General features: G+C 36.9%; 1 protein-coding gene across 1 annotated transcript in view; it reads left to right on the top strand.

Moving 5' to 3' along the window:
* Positions 1 to 24,075, top strand: part of STARD9 (StAR related lipid transfer domain containing 9) — a 92,013-nt gene that overhangs the window by 21,750 nt on the left and 46,188 nt on the right. Inside the window, exons 4-9 of the mRNA XM_085062289.1 lie at positions 13,045 to 13,161; positions 15,111 to 15,143; positions 15,231 to 15,292; positions 15,769 to 15,881; positions 21,639 to 21,708; positions 23,863 to 23,935. Coding sequence (XP_084918415.1) covers positions 13,045 to 13,161; positions 15,111 to 15,143; positions 15,231 to 15,292; positions 15,769 to 15,881; positions 21,639 to 21,708; positions 23,863 to 23,935 — 468 coding nt within the window. The remainder of the gene's footprint in view (positions 1 to 13,044; positions 13,162 to 15,110; positions 15,144 to 15,230; positions 15,293 to 15,768; positions 15,882 to 21,638; positions 21,709 to 23,862; positions 23,936 to 24,075) is intronic.

Here is a 24,075-nt window from a genome sequence, read left to right as displayed (position 1 = left end):
TTTTTTTTCTTTTTAAATTAACTGTGGTTAAGATATGAGATATAGCTGTTTTTAAGAAAAAAATCTTTTATATAGATAAGCTATATGTGGATGTTGATTGTTCTTTCTTACTTGCAGATGGACATTGACAGTTTAAATTCCTCTATGTAATCACACCACAGTTTTTCCTCCATGTTCATAAATAGTGGTAATTTTTGCCCTTCTTTTAATCTAAGGACTATTCCATGCTTTTTCTGTTTTGCAAACATACTTCCTTGTTCATCTGCAAGAATTTCCACATCATGGCTACTCACAGAAGGAAAGGTCATATTCATGGTACTTCCAAGATTGCAGAAGGTCCAAGGTTGGTCTTTAACCTGGAGTGGTTTTTCTCCGATCTTATCAGTGCTGTATGAATAACTTCAGTTAGACTAGACTTTTGAGAGCTGAAATTACTGAAAAATTAGTCTGAACTTCAGCTGAGTCTCCAAGACCATGCAGGTCTGTGAGTTCTGTAGTCACTGGATGGAAGGATGTTGATAGACTTTTTCTGGGAGACTGGGCCAGGTTTGGATATTTTATTTTCAGGGCTGTGGGGTTTCATTTTCTTTTAGCAGGCAGCTTGCTTATGAAAGATTTTGTTGGTCAGGACTGTGCTGGCGTGGAATAGTGAGACATGTTTACTGCAACAGCTGTGATCAAGTTCCACACAGCCAGTTTGTTTATCTCTGAAAATGAGCCATGTTTCTGACATGTTGGAGGCATGAGACTGGACTTGCATGCATAAGTAGCTAAAGTCTGACAAACCTAAACAATTTGCATGTGTCCAGTTTCAGTTTTTATTAAAGTGTTTGGTATGAACAGCAATTGTTCCTTTATATTATAGCAAAAAGCAGCCCTTTGCTTTTTAAAAAAATTATGCTCACTTTCTTTATTAATATTCAATAATAGCTGACTTTTATGTTTTTCTGTTAACTGAGATGATATTCCTCAGGGAGATGTCTGTGTGTGGCATTGAACACAAACTGAATGAATCATCATTTTGGCTGTATCTGAGCACCTGCATTTTGACTCTATTCAGCTTTGTTTTTAATCAACAAAAAAGCCTGCCCTTGAGACGTTTTATGAGAAAAGCAAAATTAACATCCCCATTCAGACGTGGTTTTTCAGGCAAAGCAGTTTCTGATTGTGACTAAAAAGAAGAGCCCAGATTACTGGTACAAAACTGCTTGATGACTTTTCTTTTGATAGCTCAAGTTTTCCGAGTCCATAAATGTTCTACAAGTTTTGTCTAGATCTTGATCTTACTAAAAGATCTCTCATGGTATGTTTAAACTGGGCTTCAGTTGCATCAATTGCTTTGGAGAGGAACAGAACAAAGGGAGACATGTCTCATTTTTTGTTAGGTTTTACTGAGTATGTCTTTCCATGGTAGCAGAAAGTGAATTTGAGTAACTGCTCATAATTTAGGAATAACTAATTTCTTTTATTTGCTAGAACAACATTGAAAGCTTCACGTGTAATACATGTTGTAATCCTCACTGTGAAAAAATGAGAGTTGCTGATGGATTTTGAAAGTCAACAACCTCTGAGCAATGATTCTCAGTCTTTGAAACCAAGCCCTATTGGGACAGTCTATGACCAGGACAGTAAAGACCACAATAATCATTTTGCCACATTACCCTATTTTTTCCCACTCTCTCCTATTTTGATGCTCTTAGTTGCATCCTGTTTCTTAATGACTGAAAGGAATGGCCAGTGTAGTTCATGAGGGACTAATACATTTCTTGCAGCATGCTGTAACCTGTTTCCTAACAGAACACAAGCTGTGCTTTGAAATGTATGACTCTCTGGATTCACTGTCCTTTTCATTACCTAAGCAAGGTCTGAAACCTACTTGCTTTTGTCTTTTTTATGATCTTTCTTTTGTTTTTTATTAGAAGGAAGAGCATTTCTCATAGCTGTTTTGCAGCAGGAGAAAAAATTGAATCATGTTGAAGATCTAGAGAGAGAGTTGATAGGAATTTACCATTGAAGCAGTGATGGTTTTTTCATATTCCAGTGCCTTCCAGTTCCAATAAAGTGAAAGGGTTTGGCAGGGCTAGTTAGCATTTTAAAGCCAGAAATCATCTCATTTCTCTAATGACTGGGAAATGTTCTAGGCCACGATTTTAGGCCATTACTTGTTCCTTTTTGATTTTTTTTTTGACAGCTAACACTGCTGTATCCCTTAGTTATTTTTAATTTGTCTTATAGCTTTAAACCAAGAAATTGAAACTGAATTTTCAACTCATATTCAGAAAATTAGCAACTGTTTTGACTTTTATGAGTGGAGAATGAGATAATTTAAAGCCTGGGCTCAGGTAGCTTTTTATATTTTTAACTTAAATTCAGCAGAAACTCAAGAGAACTGTCAATGCCTTGAAGATCCATTTAGTCTGAAAATATAAAGACTTCAGAGGATTGTAGAAACTTGCTTCCAGCTTTTCATGTTCTCCTTTACATCATTTCTGTGCATTTGACTCTGCTTGGTACACCACAATGCTTTTATTGTCTCACTTCCTACTGCATGTCATTTCCATAAATTTATTGCTTATTACAGTATATGGAATGTAATCTTTTTCAATTGCATTAATGAATGCAAGTGGCTTTCTGCAACTGAATTTCATTGGCATGTTGAGTTGAAAGAGGGAGCAAAAGAGATTAGAAGTTCATCTTGATTAGACAGTCATCTTTTGCCCCTCATTTTATTAACCCTTTTGATTTATTTTTTTTTCCTCATAGCAACTGAAGCTGTATCTGTATAATTCCAGGGAATATTCCATGAGCACTGCAGCTCATAGTGCTGAACTGTTAGAGTGGTTCCTGGTGCTGTTTGGCCTGGGACAGCTGGTGCCTCTTGTAATGATTTGTAGGCACAGCCCAGGAACTGGCAGGGACCATGACCATTCCTGACCAGCAGTTTTCATGTGGCCACCCTGCTTTGGAGGCTGAGAGTGCTCGATAGTCTGAACAGGGGCTGTTCTGTGCCATGTGGGCTGGGCTCGTTTAAATTGCTGGGGATGGGAGCTGGCTGGAGAGTTGTTACCAGTTAGGGGTGAAGAGTTAATTATGGGGACTGAAGTTTGTTGCATGCAGTTTGGCACCTTTGTTTCACAGCTATGCTTCATACTGAGTGTCAAGAAATCGAGAAGTGGGGCTTTTTTGTTTTGTTGGCTTGATTTTTTTGTTGTTTTTTTTTTTTTTAATATGCTGTCCACAAGATAACTAGCAGCATGCACGTTGTAATGTTCTTCTGGGGCTGATACTGGTGGCAAAGAATCTGTAGCCCTTTGTGCAGCCAGACTCTGCTTAACAGATAAATTTCTAAAAATGAGCAAGAAGATTCAGGGAGAGAAATTGTTTGATAACAGAAATAGAGGAAACAATGATACACATAGAATTATATTTTAAAAGTATGCTTTTAAAAATCCTTTTCAAGTCAGGCTTTGACTTTTCCAAAGTGATTGAGGGATTAATAAAGAAAAGAAGTGTTAGAAGTGAAATGCTTTAAATTGTACAGTGTGCTGGGCTACTTTGGTGTGTTTGGGCAGCTTTGATCAAAGCAAGCCGCCATTTTTAAAGAATTTGCAGACACTGTGGCCTTTTTTTGCTTTGAGAGCAGAGCATACAGATCTTGAATGTAAGAAACACACAGTATTTCTGCTGAAGTCATTAGAGTGGAAAGAGAGAAGCCTGTGCTGAATCTCCAGGGGATGGATGGTCATCTTAAACAGCACAGCTGTCTGGAAATCACCCATCAGCTTCAGCATGGGGTCATTATATTCAATGCTCTTTTGAAACAGAAATAATATTCTCTAGTAACTGAATTTCCAGCTAAGCCAATGATGCAACTGTTCTCTACTTAAAAGAGAAAATAATGGAAATAGGAATACAGACTAATGGGTTGTCAAATTTCAGAACATCCTGAGATTTCATGTGAACCTGAATCAGTTTATCATAATAAGATGCTTGTATTAAAGAAGAGTTAAGGGACATGTATTTAAAATGTATTAATTTAACATCATAGGCTCAATACAATAAACTCATGTTGGGGCAGAACTGACAATTAAATAAAAAACCATAAATGACAAAATTTATGCCTCACTACAGGCTATTGTATCAACAAGTTTAAAAGTATATGTAGAAGTGTGGTTAGTTACTTAAACTCTGCAAATGCAATAATGGCCTGCATTTCAATCCTTTGTAAATGCATTTTCAGAATCTCTAGCTCTCTGCCTCTGCCCATTGCTTGCTCATTTCTTGCCCATTTTAGTGTGCTGCATAGCATAAAATCTTAATTTGAAAAGGAATAAAACTTAATGCATCTTCAAGAGCTTCCAATGCTTCAATGCTGATGAAAATTTCTTCTGTCTCATTTTCCTGTAGAACAACTTCTTCATGTATTTTATTAGTTAGGGGGAAAAATGCTGGTTTTCTTAGACAATCAAATGTGTTCCTCTGAATATTTTAAAAGCTTTTTTTTTTTAACCCCAGAAAACATCAGGTCTGAGAGGGAAACTCCCATATTTTCTTCACAGGCAATGCCTTGCTATAATATTATGAGATTGGTTTTTTTTTTGATAGCTTGCCAAAGGGTCTTGTTCATCTTGGTAATACCAACAATTTGGTTTATTACTGGGCTTGTAATGACACAGAAGTATGTGACCTTAATTGGTACATGGAGGCTCCCTGGTTCTGATGCCGGGGTTTTTTACTGATTTTTAGAAGATCTGCATGTTTTAATTTTTGAAAATGTATGGTGTTATCTTCTGCTCTATGGGAGTATTGGGATGGTTGAGTTCTTCTATATTTTACAAATATTTTTTAGAAATTTTACAGATTATGTGAACCATCTTACTTTTTGCTTTCTGTCTCGTTAAACATAGTATGAACTATTGAATTACCTTCATAGTATGCCTTGCCCGGTTTTGAGGCTGGTGTGGTATGAAGTGAGTGGGGAAGAAAAGAACAGTATAAACCAGTAGTTCTGTCCAACCTGAGTAATTTCTGCCCTTAGGAGAGCCAAAAGAAAAGCAATTGGTACTCTGCAGCTTTTTTTTAACGTAACATTTCTAGTTAGGGGAGCTGTGGCTGTTCATTGCAGCTTTAGCTGTTAATATGCAGCACCCAGTCCTTGTAAGCTGGAAATGAGCAGAGCCCAATGACCTTGAAAAAGAGCAGAAATTTACTGAACAATTTACTGAACCACTACCCCTGTCAAACTTTATTCTTAATATATTGTTGAGAATAAGATGCCAAGTGCTCTCTCTGTGAACTCATTAGTCACCTTAAATTACCTCATGTTGTTTGGGTTCTCCTGGAAACTGCTAAAACCAAACAAATTTAGAAGGGACTTGTACAGCTTTAGGAGGATTTCGTACTGCTCCAAACCACTTTATATTTTATTTCTTTTTAAAGCTGTGGGACATACCATGGAAAACATGGTTCCGGTAAGTTCGTAGTTGCAATAACAGAACTTTGAGATATAGTTTAGACCAAGCACTAGGGAGTTCCATGAGCACGTGCAAGGTTCCCCCAGATTAAATAATCCCAAATACAGGAAATTTTCTTTTAGAAGCATGAAGTGAATCCTATTGGTTTTGAGAACCATTGAAATGCAGTCATTGGTGATAGTTTTACAAAGAGAATATGCCTTACAGAATTTCCACTGTAATTTTAAAATAAGTGTTGATATAGATAACTGTTTTCAATGTCTTGTCATCTCTTTTGCTTAATTTTTACTTTCTTATGGTCTCTTGTATGAAGGTGAAAAAATGAGCTTATTTCCAGGAAAATATATTTTAAAGGCTTAAGAATTGTTTTCCAATGCTATAATTTTAAGAGCTGATGATCTAATAGCAAAAATATCAACTTGAGTTAGATGGCACATGAAAAGAGAATACCCATTTCCAGCTAAAGGGGGATAAAAAGCAGAAATCTGTCTTGATAGTGTCATTGTGCTGTTGTCTGAGTATTGCAAACAATTGTTAGCCCTTACTGAATTACTGAAAAATTTGGATCACTACTTTTTTGTTCTGCCTCCTTGTAATAAAGTCAATGAACAATCTTTTTCCCATCTTCATCCTCAGTCTTCTCACAAAATTAAGGGGCAGTTATTTTCAGACACAAATGAGAATTGATATTTATCTCTGCTATCTTGGACAAAAAAATTAGTAATTTCATGTTGTTTTTCTTTACTTTCCTTTCACATGGAATCACAGACATCCACTAATGACCTGGGATCCTAGCCAAGAGTTAGTGGCAGTGGAAGAAAATGCAGGATATTTATAACTTCATTGTAATCCATTATTTATTCCTTGCTCTCTTCATTGCAAGAGAGATATCACTTAGTATACAAAAACAACTTAACGAACAACTCTCACAGTATTTATTTTGCTCATTTTAAGAGGATATCAGTAAAACTGCTCTGCTGTTTTGTTTTGGAGTTTTTTGGTGTTGGTTTTTTTATTTGGTTTTTTTTGTAGTCATTCGGGCACAGATAATGATGGTATCACAACATTTAAAGTGACAACTTACATTATTTTTCTGGCATGAGGTAATATCTGGGGCACAGGAATGGAATGTCTCAAACATCTGGCCCTGGTGCAGTAAAACAGTGTGACTGTAGAAAATATTATGTTGCTTCTTCCAGCTGTGACATTAGCCTTTGCTAGACCTTTAGAAAAGCTGAAAATTTTATCTTCCCCCGTGGTTCCATTATTGAATGGTCTAGCCCAGAATTCACCCAGGAAAAATTTTCCTTCGGGGCATATTGCTGACACTGGTGTAAGTCACAGTGTTACTTTTCTACTGGTGAAGATGCACAGCACAGAAATTATACCTCTCTTATCATACTTCTCTTTTCCTTTCCAACAGGGATTCCTATAATGTTATCACTGCTTTATAGAAGAGTAATTTTTATGTAACAGCCATACAACCCAAACCCCACAGTATTTGACACTACATCAATACTGATTTAGCTCAGTCCAGCTGTATTTGTCATAATAAAGCTTTCTACACTGAAAAACACCTGACAATTTTTGGCTTTATTAATGAACTCTAAGATTCACACATTTTGCGGTTTTTGGAGTTTTTAAAACTAGACGGAAACTTCAGTAAGCATCCTTAGGGAAAGGAAGGAGAAAATCAGAAGTAAATAGCTAGCTATACACAACCTGCAACCCTGTCTACAAAACACTTAACGAGCTGATGAGCAGCTAAGTGGTTTCATTCCTCTGTCCCAAGAACCTGGGACTGAAGGTTTGAATGCTGCTCTACTGTTGGGTTGGAGGTCAGAGGTATGTGGTTTTGTACAGGTAGATGAAAATACACAAGCTGATGTTTACAGTAGAATACCAGCAATTTTATAAAAGAGAAAAGAAAAAAAAGAAGTAGAGCATGGAGTTGTGCCCTTGGTGATGAAGCAGTTTAGAACTTTTACAAGTTCAGGTTCTACCAGAACATTTATAAATTAGACTGATGTGATAAGCACAGCTTTTTCCTTTTTCAAAATGAGAGCTTTTTTAAATGAGTGAATAAGGTGTGTTTTTGTGATTGTATCATTCAGCGATAAAATGGCAGGAATGTAAAGCTACCACTCAGCCTAATCAGAATCATATATTTCCCCTCCTACCCTCTCAGAGGAACAATAGATTTGTCATATATTATCTGTGACTTTCTCTAGTATTTCGATTTTATGATTTCACCTTAATACCTTAATTGAACTTTCCTGCTGCTAAATGTAGTGTGTGTATGTACATTACCACACAGGGCAGACAGTGCTTCCACTGGAAAAAAATTACATCTGATAAGATGAACAAAGAAATCCTTGTTGTCTCTCACAGGGAGAATTAAAGCACAAAGGGATTTAGGGACACACAGGAAGTCTGTTGGCAGAGCCAAGAACAGAACTGTCTCTTAAGTTCTGGTGCAAATGCCTCTGCCACGGGCCAAGCTCCTTGAGCTGGAGAGAAGCCGTCCCTTTCACTGCCCTGCTTCCGGTTGTACTGGGAAAAAGAAACTGAAAAGGCAGGACAGAGAGAAGGAAAAGAAATAATCCTGGTTGTGAAGCTGTGGCCTCTTGTTAAGAGAGAAAAACGTTCCCAAACTAACCAACCGATGCCTTCCCCCCTTCCGCTTTATCCTATTCAAACCAAGGAGTAATGTTGCTGAAGTAATCCAAATGTCACAGTCAAGGGTTCTGTGCAACTGATCAGCATAATGTGCTTCCCTTTGCTTGTGCTTTCTCTGGCCATGTACAGAAAGCCCTTTGGCTGACATTTGTTTAATATTCGTTAGGAGAAAACACATGCAGAAAAAGCCTTGCATTATTGGAATAACCCCCTAGATTTGTTTTTACATATTCCTTCCTTGCATTCTCTTTCTGCCTCTTTATGTAAATTAAACTTGAGGGGTTTGTGAAGATTGTGGGACAAAGGCTTTCAGTATTTTGGCAGGAATTGCTTGGTTCTGCATAATTCCATTTAATGAAATGTTTTTTCACCTTAAATGTGAGTCTCGGATGCTACATTTGCGATGTAACAGCAATTTAATTAATCAGAATTTAGTTGTAATCCTCACAGCAACAGCTTGAGGGGGACATGACTTTGGAAGGAAAGCATGCCAAATAGGAGGTGCAGCACATCTGTAGCTCATAGTGGAGACTGTGGCCAGCAGATCCTGCAGGACTGAGCCTCTTAGGCCTCTTCATGCAGTTGCTCAAACTGCTCTGACCTATTGGCTGAGAGTGATTTTGTTTGTATAGTAAATAACAGCACCTTTTTTATACTAAGCCCATTTTATAGCTGCATCTGCTGCAATTGTCTTGATACTGGGAAGTTTTCTATCTACTGATGAGGACGTTTTCTGATTTCTTCTTTGCATGGCAAATCTTTAATAGAAATCAGGCTGTTGAGTTTTTTCAACTTTTATAAAGTTATTTGTTGGTTCCATGGTGACAAGTAGCTGTTGGCTGTGTGTCTTTCTTCAGTTTAGTCTTTTCCACTTTCATTAAACTGTGGTATTTTAAAGTTTGGGGGTTTTTTAATTGTGCTGTGCAAGAAGATAATTGTCTTTTGATTTTGGTCCTGGTTATTAGCTGTGAGGATTTATCTTAGCATTCTAACTTTAGGCTAATGTTTTACAGTAAAACTGGATTGCTTTTAGTGAATTGTCAATGTTGATGCTTGTGCACTATGCCTGTAACAAGTAGCAATTTTATTTATTCAAAAGTCCTTTTTTTACTGCTGTTTTTTGGCGTGACCAAATAAACTGTCTTGAAATTTCTGAAGCTTCCAATTTGATTTAGTTTGCTAATGTTACTATTATACATTGACCATTTCAGACACTGGCAAATAAGAAAATAGATACTGTACAAATAAGACTTGATAAACTATTCTATTAACTTGTTGCTCCTGGAAGTTGTAGCTTCCTCCTTCTGCTTTCTCCTCCCTTTTCTTCTGCTTCAAAGTCGGTCCTTCCTTGTTCATTGTTCTCAAAGCAAAACGAAAGTATTATTTTCCAGAAATTACTTAGGGAAAAAAAGCCTTAAGTGCCAGATAATGCTTATTTATCAATATTGATCCCTTCATTTTGCAAACTTGGCATTACATGCTGTCCCTGGAAGTTTACTGGATTTTTCTTTCATGTGGCTCTGAGACTTGGCTTGACTGACTTGGAAAAACTTTAAATTTCCCAAATTATTAAACCCCAAAGCATAACAGAAAATTTACTGTCATGTTTGACAATTGCTTTTTCTTTCCTTTTGCAATTCATGTTGCAATTGGATTAAGAGAGGAAAGTTTTGTGCTCAGGAAATTTATATTGCCAAACCTTCATTTCTGATAGAATGACCCCATTATCTTCAAAATAAAAGCATTTATTAGTCTAAGAGGGATACAATCACAGAATAAAGATAGTTCATTCCATGTACAGCGTAAAATATGTATTTGTTGTCATCAGCTGTCCTAGTTGTGTGTCTATTCAATGCATAGTAATTCAAAGAAAAGTCAAAGGTACTGATATTAACTGAGCCTGGAGTTACAAAGTCAGTAGGATTAGTTTGAATCACATGCATTAAAGAAGAGTTTCATTATCTCCAAACTTTTGGAGGAACAAAAGAGAAACTGACAGTCAACACACTTGTGTCTGTCTTTGTGTGTGTCACAGAGAGGTTATAGATTTGAGGGGTTATCCACAGGCCATTGGTTTGATAATAACTAAGAAGTCAAAGAATATAAAAGAAAAAAAGTCTTTATAATATGCACAGGCAGTTGGGAGAAACAGAATATGCTAAAACTTGTTTCATAAATAAATAGGCCTTTTTACAAAGAATTTGAAAACAAAAAGCTTCACACTTTTTATATCCAAGCAAAAATTTCAGTGTAAACTAAAGTCCCAAATCATCGCTGTAAATAATAAATATCTGAAAAGTCATTCACTTATGGTGAGTAACTGTATATGCTCCATGCTGTGTTTTACTTCTTAGCATTAGGACCAAATATATTCCAGAAAAAAATATAGTCATCTGTCTACTAATGCATATTTATACACAGGCATGCAGGTCTAATGTGATAAAATATGATATCATCTCAGGCCAATAAATATGGTATTTTTCAGTATCTGGCAAATTCATTTTTTAAGAAAGATGTAAAAAACCCACTATAAACCTTGACTTTTAAGCTAGCAAAGGAGAGCTGAGAGATTTCTGATTCTGCTCTTCAAATGGGAAAGGATCAGAACAGATTTTTGCTCCCCTCTTACAACTCTCCTTATAGTAAAAAAAGGTTGTTATGCTTATTAGCCACAAACATAATTGCAAAGTATGTTCCCAGTTTCTAAAAAGGAAGAGTTTTACTATTTTAGTATTGTAAAACTCTTTTTATAAAAGTTCATGCAACAGGGAGAAGTAATGTCTTCTGTCACTTGGTTATCACTGTTTCTTTGGACAGCTGGTATTCTTCCTTTGAAATCTCCTGAACTCATCCAATTTTTATATCTTTTGGTAAGACAAGGTGCATTTCCAATTAATATTCTTCACATGTAATTTTAAAAATTATCTATGTGGAAAGATTAAAATTCTCAAGCATTCTTGAAGAAGCAACCCAAAACCTCATCTCAGTTTGTTCTATCAGATTCTGTTTTCTTTTGAATTGAGTAATAAATCCTTATTTTCTTGCTGGGGATGGCCTGATACTAACTGCAAATTTTTGTTGTGGATTTACATTGTGTTCCATGTGACTTCAGTTTATACTTCATGACTTTTGATTTCCAAATCAATTTGTATTTCAAAGAAAATACATAGTCAATCTTTCTAGCCTTCAGTTTTGAATAGAATTAACTCAATGATAATTTGACAGTTGTCTTGATGCCCTCTCATAACTTCTTCAAAAAGGCATGGGTTTTTTCCACTATTGGGACAGTTGACAAGTCATGAGTTGTAGTATATTTCACGGATCACCACGGGATATGGACCACATACCGCTGGGCAAGTGCAGGGAACACATGGCAAAGCTAGTTAGGGCTTTGTTGAAAGACTCGTTCTTGCATGGAACAAAATGAGCAGTGCCAATCACACAGAGCAGCCATGCAGGGAAGACATCACTGTCTCAGCCAAATGGTGTGCTCTCTGCAGGAAGCCATTGCCAACTCATGTTCCTTGAAAAACCTCATCTTCCTGAAGTTTCATTTCAAGTGTGAGACTTGGAAGAATCCCAGAAGAATCTTCTCCCCCCCACACACCATAAACAAAACCTGGGATTCAGACTATTATATCATGAAATATGTTAGTACATATGCCCGGAATGATTAATTATAGGACTTTTTGTATGATCTGCAGCTGTTATTGCTGATGGATATTTGGACTAATGCCTCTGATATTAGGAAAAGCTTTGATTTCAATGACTCAATTTTTAAGCAAGTAATAAATTCATTGTTGTGCTTCACTTCTTAATTTTTACTGCAGTACACTAAAACAAAGAGGCTTTTCTGTCTAAATTGAGACTATATTCAATTCAATTAATTGTAACTTATCCTCACAAAAGGGGAGAGAGCAATTTACTAGAGAGAACAAAAACAAAACAGTACAAATTAGCTTTTAATAGAAGTTCAGAAAACAATTTTTTGAAATTCTGCTGCATTACCATCCTAGGGTTATGTCACTGCTTTCAGAGTATCTGGTTTTGTTTATGTATCTTCTCTCAAGGCCTAATTCAAAAAGGTCTGATTTGAAACATATTTGGATGAAAGTGTCTGAGTAGCCATGTTTGTTTAATAGAGAGTAAATGTAACATCTGTAACTCAGATTTTGGAGTTAGAGGCTCTTCTTTCAGAGAGTCCAAGGTACTCTTGGAGAGAGGGCATGCTCAATAATTTGCACAGTTGGCTTAAATTGCAAGGAGTTCTACGATCAATAGTGAGAACATCCCACAATTTTCTTCTAATGGATAAGTAGGATTATTCCTACTTTATCTATAGGAAAGTTGAACCATGGAAATGTTAAATGAGTTGCACACTGTCATACAAAAGTTTCAACAACAGAGACAAAAGTAAAATGCTGTTGTTCTAAAATACCAGCTGCAATGTCCAAGTGACCTTGATTAGTATTGTTAGACTTTGCTTTGCTTCTCACTTGACTGTGCTGCAATTCTCATCCCAAATTAATGTCATTGCATCCAAGAGCCTTGATCATGCCTTTCTGTCAGATTTATGATGAGAACTGTAAAAACTTGGGATGGGGAAGATCCTCAAGAATTCATATAATCTGAATATAAAATAAGAGATAGGCGGGGAAGCATTTGTACACTACTGCTCCTTGTCAGCACTATGCTTGGCATACCAGCATTTAAGGAAGATACGGAAAGTGAGTGCTGAGCACTTAACATGGAGTCTGATAAATGTTAAAGACAAATGCTGTGAAGATCCTTGTTCCCATGGAATTATTAAAGCAGCAAGATCTGAAGTAATGCAGAGTGTTTAGGGAAACAAACTGTTCATGGACTGTTTTATTTCTCTTGTTCTTTTCAGGTGTTCCAGGACCTTGGCACTTCTGTGTTGTCTGGTGCCTTTAGGGGATACAACATCTGCCTCTTTGCATACGGACAGACAGGTTCAGGAAAAACTTACACCATGATGGGAACACCTGTGAGTTACACCATTCATTTTAAGCTGTGGGCTGAGGGCACGATGTCTAGCAGAAACATCGCTTTATTTTTAAACTGTGGTTGTGGTGCTTGCTGAGCAGAATGCTTATATGTTTTATTTGGTATTTAAATGTGTAAAATGTGAGCCTTTACATTTAGGTACAAATAGAGCATCAGGTAAAAATATTACGAAGTATGGTGTAATTGAAATATTTACTGTAAGATAATCTAACTGCATATAAATCTTATTACCAAGTTAGAGGACAAAAAAACAATATGCCAGGATAGTTCTGGGTTTTGGAAACTGTAGCCCAAGATAATACAAAGTATTCATTCCTATGTGATATTTTGGCAGTCTGAACTATGCTGAAATTAAGTTGCTTTCACGAATAAAACTGGATACAATTCACAGTAACAGTTTTGTAACAGGCTTGATTGTTTACTTGGAATATATGGCCTGTGAAAAGTAATACTTCACTTCCAGTTTTGACATTGATTTCAATAAATTTGCAGAAGCTGTTACATTTTTAGTTTGTCTACCAGGCATCCCCTAAAGTGCAGTTCAATCTTGCTACTTGGGTTGATGGAGTCAGACAATGATTTCCTGTGTTTTGCTGCAACATGAGGCAAATTGAGTATTATCTATTAATATTTTTAGCTCTTGGTGAAACATGCTGCTAAAAAGGAAGAAAAAGAAATTAATAGTTTGCGTAAGTGGACCAGTATTTCCTATATCCATGGGATTCAATTTTCAAGGTGAAATAAGGGCCAAATGTGTTTAAACCCCAAAGACAGGAAAAAGCCTGTTCTAGTATAGATTGTTCTTTTGACAAGAGTTTAGATTTTTAAAATTTTATTTTCTCAATAGACATCAACAATCTGGTTTTGTTAAATCATTTGTTAAACCAGATTCGCTATTAATTTTATTTGAAATCAAGCTTTATGCCATGAAAGCCTGAAGAACTGTTACAGTTGGAGTTAATAGGTGACTAACTAGATATTTGTATTACACTATTTGGAAAATACCTTAGCAATTAAGATTGGCCACATCTTGAAAATATCATTATTTTCACGGAAATTTCTGGATGCTGTGCTTCTAAGAGATTTCTTGCTTTAAAAATAACTTCTTTCTCCAGGGGAATGCTGCTTTAATCTGATCTTTAATAGCACATATTTGCTGTGAAACAGTGTTCTAGCAAGTGTTTGGTATAAACTGAAATTTTGTCCATGTAGGTCCACTTGTTAAACCTGGATTTTCTTCCCTTTACACAATTTCAAGCCTTCTTTCTTTCATGCTATTCAGCAAGCAGAATCCACCTAAACCCTGGTATCTTTCCCACGGTGTGTTGGCACTGCAGTCACTAAAGTGTGAGCAATCATATTATAAGAAGAGTTCATCACACAGAACCACACTGTTACTTCAGTGCTGTCTAGATTGTTTGGGCGCAAAATTTAAATCACCTAGTTTTGGTATTGTTAGCAGCCCCATAGCCTGTTCTCTCTGAGAGACAAAATTCATAAATCTAGAGTATAATGCTGTTCCAAGCCTCCTCTGCAATGCCACAGCATAAAGAAATGAAAGTAGAATAAGGAAAAACCCAGAATATTCATGACCAGTCAGGCTAGTTTCAGTGTTGGCTTGGCTTCATCTAGACTGTAACACCTCTGATAGACTATGCAGTATCTTTGCATCAAACAGCTTTTGGATTTAACCCAAGCCTCTAACCTTCTCGTTGATGCTGTGTATATTGCCCTAAAATTAGTTTTCCTATAAATAGCCATGTTATTCTGAACTATACTCCATGGCTGTTTGTGTTGCAATCCACCATACAGTTATTACTGCACTATGATTCTGTCCTTTTCTTATAACTTAGCTTCTATTTAAAAATACATTTTGCATGAGTGTTAGCAAATATGGTGTTTAATTTTTTTTCTGTTTATTGTTTGAAGGCATCCATTGGGCTGACTCCTCGTATATGTGAGGTATTTTTTTTTCTTCACTTACACTTGTTTAAGCAGTTAGATTTTCTTAATGTATTTTAAATTGTCATAAACTTCTGGTTTGTGAAGGGCCTCTTTTCAAGGAAGGATGATTACTCAGACCAGACGGCATCGTGCAGGGTAAAGGTCAGGTAAGTGTGTCCCTGTTTTGGACAACAATGTGAAAGCTTTTAATAACGTATTCCTGTGATAAAACAAAGAAAAGAATAGTTTGTTTCTGTTTTCTTAGATGATAGTTTTGGAGCAAGGAGGAGAACACAGAGGAATGACAAGAAAGTATTTGGTTTAGTTTTCCATTTGAGTATAGTTCTTTGGATGCTGTCTGTTCACTTTTGTATAAACAGCTGAAATAGGAATGCACAGAAAATTTGCTTCCTTTGTTTAACTTCCTTTGTTTAACTCCTAAATTTGAGCCATAATCCTACATTCTGTTTTTATTCATCATTCCCTTGGATCTAATAAAGCATTATGTTTGGAAATCTGGGGATTTGAGCCCACTAGAGTGCAAAATCTATGTAAGAGTCAGTTACATTGTCTAAATATACACTTTCTCCTTTTGTTTTATTTCTGAGTGCATTTGACTTTCCTTTTTTATTTTTCTTTTCAGTTTTCTTGAAATCTATAATGAGCGTGTCAGAGACTTGTTAAAACAGTCAGACCAGAAGAAACCTTACACGCTTCGAGTGCGAGAACACCCAGAAACAGGGCCGTATGTGCAAGGTGAGAGTGGCTTCACAGTTAGCATCAGAGCTGCAAGTGAATGTGTGGCAGGTGTGTTTGTATCTTGGCATATATTCCTGCAGTGATCATAATTGCTTCTGCTCTTCAATAGTTACTTTTCTCAAATGTTTTTCTTGTTGTATGACCAACTTGTATGCTTAAAGTTTTGCCTCTGTTGTTCGACAGGCTGGATAGCCTGCACTTTTTGCCTTTCCAGGCATAGGTCATATGGGATTCATAGGGTTTTGCTTTCTTTTATTTTAAAGGAATATTAATCAAGTAATCCACCGACATCAGCTCTAAATGGGTTCTCCAACCCAGCCTTCATACCATTTTCATACCTTGGCAGCAGAAAATACATTTAAAAACAAAAATAAGAAAAAAAAAAGTAGATAAATTCAGTTGTTTGATGTTGTAGGGCAGGCCATGAGAAGCAATGAGAATCTCACCCAAATGACAACCTAATAAGCTTGATTTTCCTTCATTACACTGAAAAAGCACAGGATGGGTAATGTAAGTGCATTATATGATTAAAAACATCCCAGGCTTTTAAATTCATAGAATTACAGAATCACAGAATACCCTGAGTTGAAGGTACCCATAAGGGTCATCAAAGTCCAACCCCTGGCCCTGCACAGGGTCATCCCCAAGAATCACACATGTGCCTGAGAGCATTGTCCAAATGCCTCTTGAACTCTGTCAGGCTTGTTGCTGTGAGCACTTCCCTAGAGAGCCTCTTCTAGTGCCCAACCACCCTCTGGGTGAAAAACCTTTTCCTAATATCCCATCTAAACTTCCCACGACACAACTCCACACAGTTCCCTTGTGTCCTGTCGCTGGTCACCAGAGAGAAGAGATCAGTACCTGCCCCTCCTCCTCCCCTCACAAGGAGCTGCAGACTGCAATGATGTTTCCCCTCAGTCTCCTCTAGTCTGAACAGACCAAGTGACCTCAGCTGCTCCTTATACAGCTTCTCCTCCAGACCTTCACCATCCTTGTAGCCTTCCTTTGGATGCTCTCTAATAGCTTTATATCTTTCCTATATTGTGGTATCCAAAACTTGTAACAGCAGCCCCTTAGGTGGCTTTTTGTTTTCTAGTAAATTATAGCTTTCAAATCCTGTGACAGAGAAAAAATGAAAACATATTCTTTCCCATCTCAGTTGTCTTTCTTCCTTTAGTTCTTACCTTCTCTCTCATTGTTTTTCTACTTCCAGTTTATTTTCACTTTTGATTGGTTCTTTCACCTCAGGGTCTCATACAGCTTTGAAGTGCAGTTTGGCCTTTGGTATGTTGTAAATTGATTGGCTACATCACTATGTATCTGGCCAAGAGCTGACAAAAGTCACATCTCAAAATCAGTGCACCAGCGTAAAATCATACCAAGTAGCTTTGCGGTGGAGATCAGAAGGCTAAAACTGGGGTTTGTTTAGAAAGTAAATGCATACATTTCCTTTTCATCTTGCCTTATATCTACTGGACAGAATTCCAGCATAGCCTCTGGAATCACTGACTCTGCAATTGCTTGGCTGGCCACCAAGTGGGTAGTAACACCTTGGGTGTGCACTTAGTACACAAAATGCATATCACATAGAGTTTCATGGGTCCTGTCACAGCAGAGCAAATACTGATTGGTCCTGGCTTCTAAATAGAGTTCTTGTCTCTGCTTCTTTAGTGAATTTCTCTTGTTATCCCTGGTTCACTTGCCTCTCTGTTTTTCTTTATTGCGGCATTACACATCAGCCTGGTATCATCCCTTCAGAGGTTAGAGCAAGATGTGACAGCAGACAGAGTGACTTGACTTTGTGACTGAAAGGAGCCCAGCTCTGATTGCTTGGACACCTGCTGTGTTTGCCACAGCGCATCTAACAACCAGTGGTTGTTACCAATTCCTCCTCTCAAAATATGAAATCAGCACTTGCAAAGTGTCCTGTACACAAGAGCCTATCTGACATTCTGGTTGTTTCAGCTGTGCTTTCCCAGCACATCAACATCCTGTTTTAAGGAGACTCGGAAAATAGATGAATTGATGGTCTCATTAGTATGGCAAACTTATAATTCTTTGGAAAGCAGATTCATAGATATTTGACTTTTATTGAGGGCTTTCCAAGATTCTTTTTCTACCTGCTTGTTATTGGAGAACTTCATTCTTGATGGAGTACAGATACTAATTATTTTCTTTCAGCAGCTGCTCATTCACCACACAAGAAAAGGTCTTTAAACTGCTTCCTTCCTTGGCAATTTCCATCCCTTTTCTCAGGCATTATATCTCCAGTGATTCCTTGGCTGCATATAATGGGGTTTCCCTGTTTTAAAAGAAAATAAAGTTATAGCTTCTGCCAATGGGCTGGCTTGCCTTTTGTCAGTATTTTGTCTTCATCTGGAACCTTCCAGGCCTATTCTGTCACTTTTTTTCAGTTCTGTAGTGGCTTTTTCTGTTGTTGTAGGGATTTGGAGTTTTTTGTTTGTTTGTTTTTATTGTTCTTTTTTATATTTACACATTTTGAATAAGGATTTTATACTTGGACAAAACTGAAATTTTTGAGTGGGACAATTTTATGCTAGAATTCTGAAATATGCAATAAAAGTCCCCAGTTGATTAGATTTTGTAGAGTAAGAGGAAGAGATAAAGGCAAAAGATTAATCTAAATAATATTTGCCATTTTTGGCCACAGTTGTAAATTCAGTTTGTATAATTTATTTTAGAAGATTCTCTCCCTCTGGATGTTATGACAGCCTAAAAAATCATTGTGTTAATGCCTGTAAGAAAAAATTTATTTTCAGTGGTGTGATTCACATTTTTTTTTAAAAATTGATCACATGCATGACAAGTGAAGTAATTTCTCTGCTGAAGACATCATGGGGTCTAATTAGATGCTGCTGTGAGACCATGTGAACAGAACTGATTTCAGACTGATGAGTCAGTGGCCTAGGGTAACAGATAACAGTTCTTTTGTTTAGACATGTGTATACAAATACATATTAATAAATTTGCCTATGCAGTCTGTGCAATTGAGAACTGTGACAGTTTGCTTTACTTGAGACAGCCCTGGTTTCTGTTGAGGAGAGGGACTAATAAAGTGTCATGGCACTGCATTCATTAGCTCACATCAAAAATAAGCAGCAGTGACTTGAATGCAAGTAAGAAGTACAGGCAGGTTGATTTTTTTATAAGATCAGATTCAAGGAAACCTCTTGGGAAGAGGTTCACAACACTGGTACAAAATATCCTTCTCAACTGCACTACTGTATTGCTTCAATCAGAAAATGCTGAGCTCTGCATGAAGACCTTCTGTGTGCTGAAGTAGTCTTTGCAATTTTGTATGTAGTCGCTCTGTGAAGGATCAGAGTGCAAGAATATGATTTCCAATAGCTAGACAGCTGAGATCAAAACTATCAGCAAGTTTACTAGAAGGAGGAGAGCTTGTTTTGTGTTTCTCTTCCAGGCAATTTAATGTCTGGGAGAAATTAAATTGGTAAACATCAGCAAAGCTCAGAAATTTTCCATTGTTTTCTGTAGATCAAGCCAGTTAAGGACTAGCATTTGTATTTGCATCATATTTCTTGCAAGCAGTCAGCAATTTTAAGGTTTGCTGACTTTTATCAGAAGCTCCTCAGTGTACCATTTAGTTCTGTGTTTGGTGTCAATGACATCCAGAGTACAGTTAATAGTGGATGAAGAACAGACAGAGGGAGAAATCAGAAAACTTAATCCCTTTAAGGACACTTAAATGCTCTGGGCAATGCATTTTCCATTTGTAAGTCCAGTCAGGAAGTCTCAGCTCTAAACACTGAGTATTTTAAGTGATTTCCAGCCCATCATTTTTTTTACATAGAGGCTGGGGATATTGTAGCCTTTAAAATGCTGAGAGTGTTTCAGTGTTTTGGATTGGAATAGTTTCAAACTTCTCCCTCACAGATGGTTGCACTGTTAAGGAATCAGCCTCTCTTAAATCAGGAAATGATGCAATCTATTTTATTACTCTGAGACAGATTTCTGGGGGAGATCCTTTCTTACTCCAAGGCAGATTTCTAGAAGAGCAAGTGTTTTTGATCTTTTTGTGGGACTTGAAAATGACCTTTCTTTTTCTGGTAGCCAACAGAACACTTCGTCTTTTCTTTTCAAGCAACATTTAAAATATTTCATTAACCTTATTAAAAAGCTAACTGTTTTGAACTCTCTGCTATATTCACTATTCCAATGCTTAGGGAAGTGTAGGCAGGTAAGAATTTCTTCCTTGCCTCCATTTCATAATGGGATTTTTATGCAGTTAAACAAGACCCTGAAAAGGGTTCTGGGAAAACAATGGATGATAGTTTCCATATTTTGAGCTTTGAAGATCCCAGTGCTGCTGGAAAAATAATGTGCCTCTTTCTCAGATGGAAAATGTGATGACTTCTGGAATGAATGTATTGTAAAGAGACACTAGAGAGCAGACGAAATACTTTTGTTTGAAAATTATCCTATACTTTGTGTGTGTGTAAGTCTTCATGCACGCCCACTGCATTTTGGGTTTTTTTAAAAGCGTGGGTGATCCAAAAATCTTTTTTTTTCTTTGTGTGTTTCAGTTGGTAAAGGACTAAAGTAGATTCTCTTCTTTGGCTTCGGTTTTGCTTTCATTAAAGTTAAGCAAACTGATCTCATGAAAGGATAGACTCTAACAATGTCAGAAGTATGTATTTCAGTCTTGTTGAATTTCATATTAATCCTGACTTACACTCTAGCAGTAGATAAATTACTTGAACCAAGTAAATCAATTTTTTTTTCCAGTACTTTCCCTTCACCCACACTTTTTTGGTCTGTAGTAAAACAATCCAAACCTAAATCTGTGGAGGGACAGGAAGTTGCCTTGGACTCCAGCTGTGAGATAAAACATTCTGCACAGGCATGTTTTGCTAGCTATTGTATGACAAAAACTTGCTTAACAACTCAGGTGTTTTTTAAGGAGTCACTGCAGTACAAATGATAAACAATCCTCAGTGATGAGGCATATTAAACTGGATTTATGGGAAATGCGAACCTGTTGAGGATAATTTGGTACATGTGCTGGAATTTGCATTGTGCCAGGAGCTGGCAGTGCCACAGCACAGCAGCACACTGCCCTCCACTGGGCCCCACTCAGTCACCACCACCCCTCCAGCACAGCAGGCTCTGAATGTGCAATTCCTTTCATTTCTTTAAAGGGATTTCTCTTTTCCCCTCCTTAAAAATAAAATCAAATTTAAAAAACAAACAAAAAAACCCAAAAGTAAAAGACAAGAAAAGTTAAGTTACTTGCTAATTAGGTAAACAGTAAATATTTGCAGGGGTTGGTTCTTGATTCTAGTAGTTGCATGAGCAGAGCCGTCATCCAGGGACAATGGCCAAAATCTCCTTTACGGGATCTGTACCCAAGTAGTAGCAGTGACATAGCTGAAAATTTATTATGGAGTTAGAGTTAGAATGTTTTTTAAGTACCATTGTTGTGCAGATGGAAAGGTTATGCCCTTTGAAGGTATGAGGCATTTTTTACACTAATGTCACTGCATCTGAAGGATGAACTAGAATTTTTTACTTAATTTAAAAAAAAAATTAAATAGTTGTGGTTTTTTAATAAAATTTACTCTAGTTGAGAGACTACTTATAGTTTACTCTAGTTGAGAGACTGTCATCTCAGCAGAACATCCTTATTCTCCTGATGATGGGTAAATTGTTGGATAAACTGAATGGAACTTCCAAAGAAAGCTAAGTATTTAACTCTTCTTAAATTTTTGGCAGGTTTGACTCAGCATTTAGTTACAGACTACAAGCAAGTTGTAAAACTTCTAGAAGAAGGAATAGCTAAAAGGTATTTTATATAGCAAAGCAGCTCCATTTGTATTTAACACTTTTTCACTGTGTGTTGATTTCATTGGTGTTTATTTTACTGACTGTGTTGCCAGTGCTTTGTCACAACAGGATGTCAGATTTGGTGATATGACATACACATCAGATGTTACCTCTCCTCATATCATCCACAGCAAGAGCTACAAGCACTCATGAAATTGTTTCTTCAGAACTGATCCCATGCTGACTTACCCACAGAATTCCACCATCTGTCTGTGATAAAAAATGCAAGCTGAAAAAACATTTTGCTGTAAACAGACATCTGTTTTTCTCCTTCACTTGCTCATGATACTTTAGTCTGGATAACTTTCAACTCACTTGGTAGTGTAATTAAGTGACTTAAACTTGCTGGAAATGTAATGTATAGTTATTCATTTTCTAAAAGTTCTTGGTTTACAATTATTTGGTTTAATTTCTGTAGGTTCTTAGTCCAAATTGTGTGTTTGCTATCAGAGAACTGTGGGATTTGGAGCACTGGTGAAGTTAATGATTTTGGCTCTCATTACTTAAGACACTTTTTTACCTTTTTTACAAGAAACCTTGAATATCTTTACAGTTGTCATTACAGCAATGGAAAAGAGTTACATTTTAAAGGATCCTCCAAATGCAAATCACAGATAAAAAAATTTATATTAAGTCTTATCAGAAGAGTAGTCAATGGTTTAGAATAACACTGATGCTGGGAAGTAAATAAAAACTAAGCTGCATTATCACAAAAAAAACCATAGAATGTACATCAGGATTAAGTTTCACTGTTTCTGCCTATAGCAACTAATAGACGCAAGTTTGTGGTAAAAAGAGATTATTTCAGTACAACAAAATTCCAGGCTTTTTACTAGTGTAATCCTACAGATGTCTCATTGCTGAGGAAATCAATTATGTAAAGAAAACAAAATCCGAGGTGCAATATTTGTTATGTAAGTTTTTGGATTGTTGAAGTTCAAACTGTGTCAGATACACGAAAAAAAAGCACCAGCTTCTTTTTCTGAATACTTTTTTGAAAAACCTGTTCGGAACATACGGGAAACTACCTATTACCTAGTCTTCACTCTGCAGAATATTTATTAGTACATAATAAATGCAATCAAACTAACTTGAAACATCTGCAGTCTGTGAAATAATGCCAAATGAACATTAGCAGCTTCTTAGGGATAAAGAAAGTGGTGATCAGGTTGCAATTGCCCCAGAAGGCTGGAGGTAGCAAAGGAACAGATGGGTCATGATGGCTCCAGGTCTGAATGTACAAGAAGGGGAAGCTCCCCTTGCACATGGATGATGCCTTTCATGGGGCAGGGGATAATTTCTGTACTAAAAGCAAGTGGAGTTTACTGAAGACATATTTTTTCTACCAGGTGGTTTTATCTGGTCACCTCCAGCCTTGCTGTGGCATCTGCCCATCGTAAAATGAACAATGATTTTCAATATGCAATCATTATTTTTTGTTGTAAGTCTCAGTACTATTTTTTTTCTCTTGACACTTTACAAGACTCAGTCTTAGATGCTTAAGAATGAAATTTTTATAATACATCAAACTCAAATTTCCAAAAACATAGTCCTGGTGCTGTGTAAAGCAAAATAACCAATGAATCTAGATAATAATAATGGAACAATTAAAAATGTTAAAATGTACACCACATGCCACATAACTGGTTAGTCTCACTGGACTCATCTAGCAGTGTAAAAGAGCAGTATCAGCATAAAGGAACCCCATTGGTGGTGTATGAAGGTTTTTGAACCCTTAGGAAGTGCCAAGGAGTAAATATGGGGACAACATGGAGAAAATGTGCTGGGCTTGTACACCCTGTGTTGGGGATTTGATGCTGGTGCTGGCTGTACTTCTCTGCTGTGTTCCATGCTTATGCAACACCTTGTACCTGTGCTGTAAGGCTGCTTTATGAGGTTTCCTCAGAGTGCTGCTGGTGGAAAAATCACCTCTAATTGATCCTCAGTTTCCACCCTTCCATATCCTCTGCCAAATGCTCTGGGATCAGATCCAGGAATGCAGCCTAACATGTTCTCCAAGTTTCACATTTTTTAAATTTATCTGCTGAATTTGTTGATTTTAATTTCCCTGAATAAAGGAAAGTAACCCTTTGTAATTTGTTCTTCTTTCTAGAATCACAGCAGCTACACATATTCACAATGCCAGCAGCAGATCCCATGCTATCTTCACCATCCACTACACTCAGGTTGGCTAAAAATAATCCAACTTCCTTTTCACTCGCAAAAGCATTGTTCCCTGAGATTGTTTACTTGTCACTATTTTCTGCTGTTTGTAGTAATGGTGGAAGCTGTTACTTACTTCCTTTGGATCACACTGCAGATGTGT

Source organism: Lichenostomus cassidix, chromosome 5 (assembly GCF_008360975.1).
Source record: "Lichenostomus cassidix isolate B80296 chromosome 5, HeHo_3.0, whole genome shotgun sequence".
In the NCBI taxonomy this organism is placed as follows: Eukaryota; Metazoa; Chordata; class Aves; order Passeriformes; family Meliphagidae; genus Lichenostomus; species Lichenostomus cassidix.
Note: the sequence above shows the minus strand (reverse complement) of the source record. Positions and strands in the feature narration are given on the sequence as shown.